This window comes from Poecilia latipinna, unplaced genomic scaffold (genome assembly GCF_001443285.1).
Source record: "Poecilia latipinna isolate Pla-1442-1.1 unplaced genomic scaffold, P_latipinna-1.0 Scaffold55, whole genome shotgun sequence".
Taxonomy (NCBI): Eukaryota; Metazoa; Chordata; class Actinopteri; order Cyprinodontiformes; family Poeciliidae; genus Poecilia; species Poecilia latipinna.
The window spans coordinates 494,194-501,252 of record NW_015112671.1 but is presented as its reverse complement, the minus strand read 5'-3'; the positions used below and the strand labels follow the sequence as shown (position 1 = coordinate 501,252).

The 7,059-nt window shown below is 40.5% G+C and overlaps 2 protein-coding genes across 4 annotated transcripts in view; one reads left to right on the top strand and one right to left on the bottom strand.

Annotated features, from left to right (window-relative positions):
* The window catches only part of fntb (farnesyltransferase, CAAX box, subunit beta), a 17,605-nt gene extending 16,205 nt beyond the window's left edge, over nt 1–1,400 (top strand). Inside the window, exon 12 of the mRNA XM_015054251.1 lies at nt 977–1,400. Coding sequence (XP_014909737.1) covers nt 977–1,138 — 162 coding nt within the window. The 3' untranslated portion in view covers nt 1,139–1,400. The remainder of the gene's footprint in view (nt 1–976) is intronic.
* An 884-nt stretch (nt 1,401–2,284) lies between these two features.
* max (myc associated factor X) overlaps nt 2,285–7,059 on the bottom strand; it is a 15,114-nt gene continuing 10,339 nt past the window's right edge. For 2 of the 3 annotated variants that reach the window (XM_015054224.1, XM_015054240.1), the window contains 3 exons: nt 6,566–6,673; nt 4,690–4,828; nt 2,285–3,709 (listed from right to left, as the gene is read on the bottom strand). In XM_015054224.1, coding sequence (XP_014909710.1) covers nt 3,522–3,709; nt 4,690–4,828; nt 6,566–6,673 — 435 coding nt within the window. In that variant the 3' untranslated portion in view covers nt 2,285–3,521. The remainder of the gene's footprint in view (nt 3,710–4,689; nt 4,829–6,565; nt 6,674–7,059) is intronic. The other variant, XM_015054232.1, reaches the window with a different exon arrangement.

Genomic DNA, 7,059 nt, shown 5'->3' with positions numbered 1-7,059 from the left:
GAAAATGCAAAAATCCAACAGAACAGTGTTTACAAAGCTGCAAGATCACAACACAACAGTCCATCCATCCATCCATTTTCTTTACACCCTTGTCCCTCAGCGGGGTCGGGAGGGTTGTTGGTGCCAATCTCCAGCTATCCTTCTGGGCGAGAGGCGGGGTCACCCTGGACAGGTCGCCAGTCTGTCACAGGGCGGTCACAACAGTTTATAAGCTAAAAAGCTAAAGCTAGCTGGAGTACTAATGATAGCCTCTGGGTTAGCACGACTAGCATGTTGCTCTACAGCAACAAACTCCATGCAGTGGAGAAAAAAAAAAACATGAAAAAACTAAAATTAGCTTGAAAGCTAAAAATAATATATATTTTTTCCAGACATGATAGCAGTATAAAATAAGACAGGGGCAAGGAATGCAAAAGATACAATAATAATCTTTATGCTATAAGGATGACATCTAGGCTAGTCGACCTACAGTAACAAATTTAGGAGGGTTGAGATTAAGGTTTGGGATTAGGGTTGGAAATGGGTTAGACATTAGGGTGGGATTGAGGTTGGAATTATGGTTGTAGTTATGGTAGGAATTAGGGTAGACATTAAGATGTGAAGGATTGAATAAAGAAGGGTTGGGGTTGGATTTATGGTTAGGATTGAGGTTGGGAGAAGGGTTGGAAATATGGTTGGGATTGAGGTTGGAATTATGGTTGTAGTTATGGTAGGAATTAGGGTAGACATTAGGATGTGAAGGATTGAATAAAGAAGGATTGGAGTTGGAATTATGGTTTGGATTGAGGTTGGGAGAAGGGTTGGAATTATGGTTGGGGTTGGGATTGGAAGTAGATTGCAAACAGTCAGTGGGCCACTGTGTTTTTTTTTGTTTTTGTTTTTTTTTTTTTTTTCCAGAAGAATAAGCATAATAAGAGCAAAAACGTGAAGAGGGATTTTATGAAATCTTCTCCTGGTTTCCATTTTCTCTCTTTAGGCTCCCACTCATCCAGTTTACAACATTTGTCCCGACAAGGTGGCTAAAGCCGTGCAGCACTTCCGCCAGCTGTCTGTTCCTGACGCCAGCAGGCAGGCGGGACCTCCTGCTGACGCCGAGCCGTCAGAACCGGCCTCTGCCGCCGCCGGGCCTCAGTCCTAGGTCTCCAGCCTCCGGGTACTGAACTGGATCCAGTAGGATTTCATAAGGGAGCAGACAGGACGACGGGCCCTCGGTAGAGACGAGGGCCGGAGTTTAGCAGCATTATACCTCCGTACAGGTCAACAGTATTGTCTGGACAGCTTAAACATTCAGAGGAACTCCTGCTCATATTGCAGATGACTTTATTCCTATGAAAGGAAAAATTGTAACTTTGTATAATTTCAGTGTCACCTGACTTAATAAAGGTTTATACAGCAGTTTTCATCATGGTACTGTCATAAATCCTGACACTCCTCAGAATAACCAAAGCTTTTCCTGTGGACTCCAACTTTTCTGCAAACTGAAGAGCTGTCTCCCTCCAGCAGGGACTTCGACTCTTTTTATAGACATAAAAGATGGCAGACATTTTTACTGCGATGGCAAATTAAATATGAAAGCCAGGGATCCAACTAATGATTATCTTAGTAATTGATTTCTCTAGTAATAAAATAAAAATACTATTATTTGTGCTAATAATAAGCATTATTTAGTTTATACTTGATAATTTGGAGCAAAAGATGAATCTGCAGCTAAAAATATTTCAACATGTCAAAAGTTCAACCCCGTTTGATTTAATATCAGTGCAGTTTAAGGCCAGTCTGGTTAATTTAACTGATTAATAATCACATAGAAAAAGGTTAAGTAAAGCTAAAACTGCCATTTGAATTTTATTTTTCTTAAATGCAAAATGTATATATTTTTGCACGATTTTGGCTTAATTACTGCTGTTCCAGTAAATTGAGTCTATATACAGTTAAATAACTAAATTTGTTTATTTCAATAATCAATTTGTATCAACTTTTTTTTTTTTTTACAATTTTAGAAACGCATAAATACTTCCCTTTTCAAATAAAAACATTTTAACAGAATTTGCTTGATTATTTGTAGCTAAAAAACTAAAAAGCCCTTTTCTGCTTAATTTATCCATAATCTAGTAACTGAGCCCCGACAGTTTTTTTCCATCTAAATGCAAAATTTCTATTGACTTTCCTGTTCTTTCAGCATATTGCCTCCGTCTACTCCAGTTAAATTTATTTTAATTGATTCCTGACTAATCTGCTTCAGAAAACATTTGACATCGTGATGTCAGGAACCACAGGAAGCCCGTTAAAGGATAAAATAGTTTATTTTATAGTTTCATAGTAAAGGTAGGCCTCAACTTGCAAGACAATTGTTGGCAGTATGTACAACATACTTGTAATTTCCATGGAATGGAATCAAAGACCTACCACACTAATTATATCCTCCTAAGTGGAAATAAAATGGAAACAATATACATACATACACACACACACACACGTCTCCTAGAGATATTAATTTTCCTTGGGAGGGGGGGAGGGGCAAAGTGTAGGGGTCAGGGGTCAGCAACATTTTTTACTGTGTGAAGCACAACACGTCGACAGGGACTCACCTGGCCTCCGTTTACCTGGACATTCAATTCCTAGTTCAAACCCGTTAAACACTACGTGCGACAAATTGGTCTTTTCCCCATGAATCGTGTGGTTACCACAAAAATAAAATAAAAAAAAATGCATTACATGGTTTTGAAGACATCCAATCTGAATATATAAATGAGATGCCAAACGTATCCAGCCACCTAAAGTCATTCACTACTTCAAGCTAAAAGGACAAAATACGATACAAAGTTTAGGAATATTCTCCTTCAAAACATCGATTTCAACAAAAGGACTTAGGGTTTTCATTTTTTTAATATATATATAATTTTGTGTTAAATGTGAGGCAGAAAACATCTGCACTTCAGTGGGCCTGAGGCAGCCGTTTGCTCAAAGCAGCTTCACATTCTTGAGTGGAGGTGGGGGGATAAAAACTAGAAACATTTTTACATTTTTAAAAAGGTGGATTTTCTTTCCCAGGACAACAGATTGAGGTGTGTGTAAAAACTTAGTTTATTTTGTCATTAATCAAGCATAAAAATAAACAAAATACAACAAAGCAGTGCTTGGAAGAGGACACCTGGTTCCCCCTCTCGCCCCAAAAATCATCTTGAGGAGGAGAGCCGGGGAGCGATTGAGGGGTGGGGTACAAAAAGCTTTAAGTCTTTGAGTTGCCAAGCTGCCTTTTTTTGAGTTTTGGATTGTTGTTGCTAAGAAACAGGTCAGGGTGGGCACCGACGACGGAGGGGAAAAACTAAGACAAACGGGGACGAGGGGAAGCTGGGGAAACCTGAAGCGAGCGTTCGTCCTCCGTCCGGCTCGCTCGGTGGTGGGACATTTCAGGGGACGCTCGTCTCCAGCGCGAGAGAGAACGACGAGGGGGGCTCGTCTCGCCCGTCCTGGCGCCCCTGCCGTCCCCGTCCTTCGCCAGTTTTCAGCTTATTGACTCTCTAGCTGGCCTCCATTCGCAGCTTCTTCCTGGTGGGCGGCTCCTCTGCTTCCGACTCGGAGCTGGAGTCGGAGCCGCCGTCGAACGCCGACACGGCGCTGCCTTTGGGGTTGGTGTACAGGCTGCTGTCAGGCGACGAGTAGTTGGTCTGGATCTGTGTGGAACCTTTCACTTTCTCCAGAGCACGGACTGAAAAAAAACAAAAGACATGAGCATCTGAGAACATAAGGCAGAGAAAATGAAAACAAAGACGACTGAAGAATTCAGAAGACATGGTAAATAAATGTGAGATTGAGCTACAGAGGAGTTGAAGTTGAGGTTACGGATAGTTCGGTAGAATCGGGTCGATTGAGGACCAAAGTTAAAACATTTGTTACATTTTCACAAACGATCCAAATCCTTTGGAAAAGCCTGTTCCCCTCCTCACCTGTGGGGGCGCTGAAGCAAGAATCACTGATGGAATCAACATGAAAACCTCAGAAGAAGTCTTCATGAAAAGTACACAAAAAAACCCCATCAGGTTTTAGCAGCTGTGGAATCTCGTCTTCAATCTAAAAACCAAGAGCCATTTCTCCTGCTAGCACTCGACTCGTGTTTGTTTTGGCTGAATTTACCCTCGATGCTCTGCTCTGTAGTCTGCTTCCCACCGTGCCAGAGTTCACTTCAACCAAGCAGAGATCGCTGGGGTTTAAGGCGGATCAGAGTTTGCTTACGAATTCACACTAAATGTATCAAAAAAAGCAAACTCTGGTAAAAAGCAGCAAGGACACTGAAGGGCAGAGCATTCTGGGTAAATATAACCAAAACAGACTTTACTGCTAGCAGGGGAAATGTTTCATCGTCTTTTGCCAAAGACAAGTGAAATCCTACAACCGCTAAAATGTGACGCCACTTCATTTTGTTTACATTTCATACTTGTGTCTTCTTCAGAGGTTTTTGTGTCATTCTCTTCAGTGCAGCGCCACCACAGGGGAGGAGGGGAACAGATTTTATAAAATGGATTTAGGGCCAGCTAAAGCTAACATTTCTACATTTTTAGTTTCTAAAAACTGAGATTTTTCCTTCCGCTGGATCAAGTTCAGCAAGTTTTTCTCTCAGTTGCATGAACTCTGCAGCAGCTCAGTCGGACACTAACACGTCCGGAGGATCCGGCCTCCGGCAGCCGTTACCTTGCTGCTCCAGCAGAGCGTTCTGCCTCTTCAGGTCGTCGATGTCCTGCTGGTGCGTGTGGTTTTTTCGCCTCATGTACTGGATGTACTCTGTGGCTTTGTCTAGGATTTGAGCTCGAGACGCCTGTTTGGTAGACTGCTGTTAGTGACACATGCAGAAAGTGAAGCAATGACACACGCATCACAGAGAAGTCATCACATTTTCACAGAGCCTCCCTGCTTCTGTCAAAAAAACTAAAAACGGTGCCGGTTCTGAGCGCGCTCAGTGGCTTCACTCAATTATTCCCCTGACATCTAAACACACTTATGCAATCTTTAATTAATTTTAAAGTATGAACCATAGATGAGCATTATTTATTCAGATAATAAATTAAATTATCTAAGTAACAATGAAGTGAAGTAACAACTCAAAAAACTAAAATATGACATTTTTAGTGCATAATATTTTAAGACAATTACCCTTAGCAAATGTGCAAAATGCATTTTAATTACCAGCAGCTAAATCACAAGATGACATTTTTACTGCATAAAAACACAGAAAAAGCATTTATATTATTTTATTTTAATCAGTGTGTAAGAAGTTAAATAATCCATCACTGTCACTCTTTAAAATTTAAAAAACAAGAAAACCGATTCAATTAGGAATGTTTTTTTCCACAAGTAATAAAAAGTGTAAACAAATTTAAAAAAAGCTCATAATCTTAACTTACCTTCATCTACATCCAGAAGAAAACAGCTTAGATTGACTGGAAAAGCCTGGATTAGACTGCAGAGGTGGGAGGATAATCTCCTAATCTTGCTGTTTCAAAAAGCTTTTTCTGCCACTTCTGTTAATTTAATTAAAAATGTGAGATTTCTTTCGGGCAGCCAGGAAGTTAAACTGTTAGGTATGGTAGAGGGTCTGTGATGCTGTGGGCTTTTCTTCATCGTTTCTTTTTAGACAACACCGTATCAGAAATAAAAATCTATCATTAGAGGTGTTTAGTTTTTTAATATGGGGTTTATAATTTATTAAAATGACCAAAGTGAGGTTGTGCAACTGCAATAAAATTAGTTTTAGACGTTTTTACCAGGAAGGTAAACAAGCAGAACTTCTTCTTCTTCTCTAGATAATTCAATTAGCAACAGAAAGTAAAACTCCCAGATTAAGGCTTCAGAATGACTAATCCTAATCTTTATTAGTGAACACGAAGTCCAAGCTAATGCAAATGTTTGATATCTCACACCTAAACATACTGAAATATTGCTACAAATTACCTTCTATGATTTATTTCAGTATTTCAGACATTATGTGTGAAGCACTTTTTAAGCTGCTTCACATAAAATACAAGCAGCAAAAATATACCAAATAAATTAAATACAGTGAGAAACAATGAAGGAAAAGTTAATTCAGAGAAAAAGTGATTAAATGTGATTTAAAACTTCAAACTAGTCCAGATAAATTGCAGCTTGTCAAACAAGTTGGCAGCTCTGAGCTATGGAAACCAAAGGAGAGCATTAGTGAGGAAAAAAATCTGGAGATTAATTACTAAAGCTGATTTGTGTAACATTTCTACAGCTAACTCAGCTCTGCCTCAGATCCCTGAATGGGCTTTTTGTGGTGTGATGACAAACTCTGCGCCCGATGTGTCCAAATCTTCTCAATGACACTGATGTGAAAACAGGAAGTGAGCAGCGAAATGTTCTCGTAATAACTTCCTGACGCTGGTCCAAGTATTTGAACTGCCTCACTGCTGCCAATCTACTCTCCCACCATCTGCTCCCTTCCCAGCCATTGCAGCCATTCCCCTGATGCACATTGAATTTAAAGAAAAAAAAAAAAGCAAAAACACAGGATGAAACTGTTCTCCTTTATGAGGGTCTGAATGTTACCAACCTTTTCTCCCTGCAGGGCGGGCACCGAGTCCCGCAGGCTGTGAAAGCTGTCTTTGATGTGGTCCCTACGTTTGCGCTCCAGTGCATTGTGGTGTGCCCGTTTGTCTGCCTGCAATGAGAAGTCACAGGGCCTTCAGCCTGGCAGCAGTGCAGCGTGGGTAGGAGGACGGCGGGTGTCCAGCTGGCCGTCCCCGCTCACACCTACACAAGCTGCTCTGCTGCACAGCGTCGCTTCACATTCACCCTGTGTGCTACAGAAAGGCAGGATTACTCATTTAAATAGGAATTACTGAGAAATGATTGATGGAGTCATCGATCAGACTGATGAACAGAAAGGTGCAAATACCTAAAAATAGGAAGAAAGGTTCTTGAAGATGCCGAGCACAAAATCAAAATTAATTTATAAAATGTACAGTGGATTAAAACAGATAGTTCATAAATGTCCAAAAGTTAAAGGAGCGGTATGATGCATTTTCCAGGATGCATGATATTATC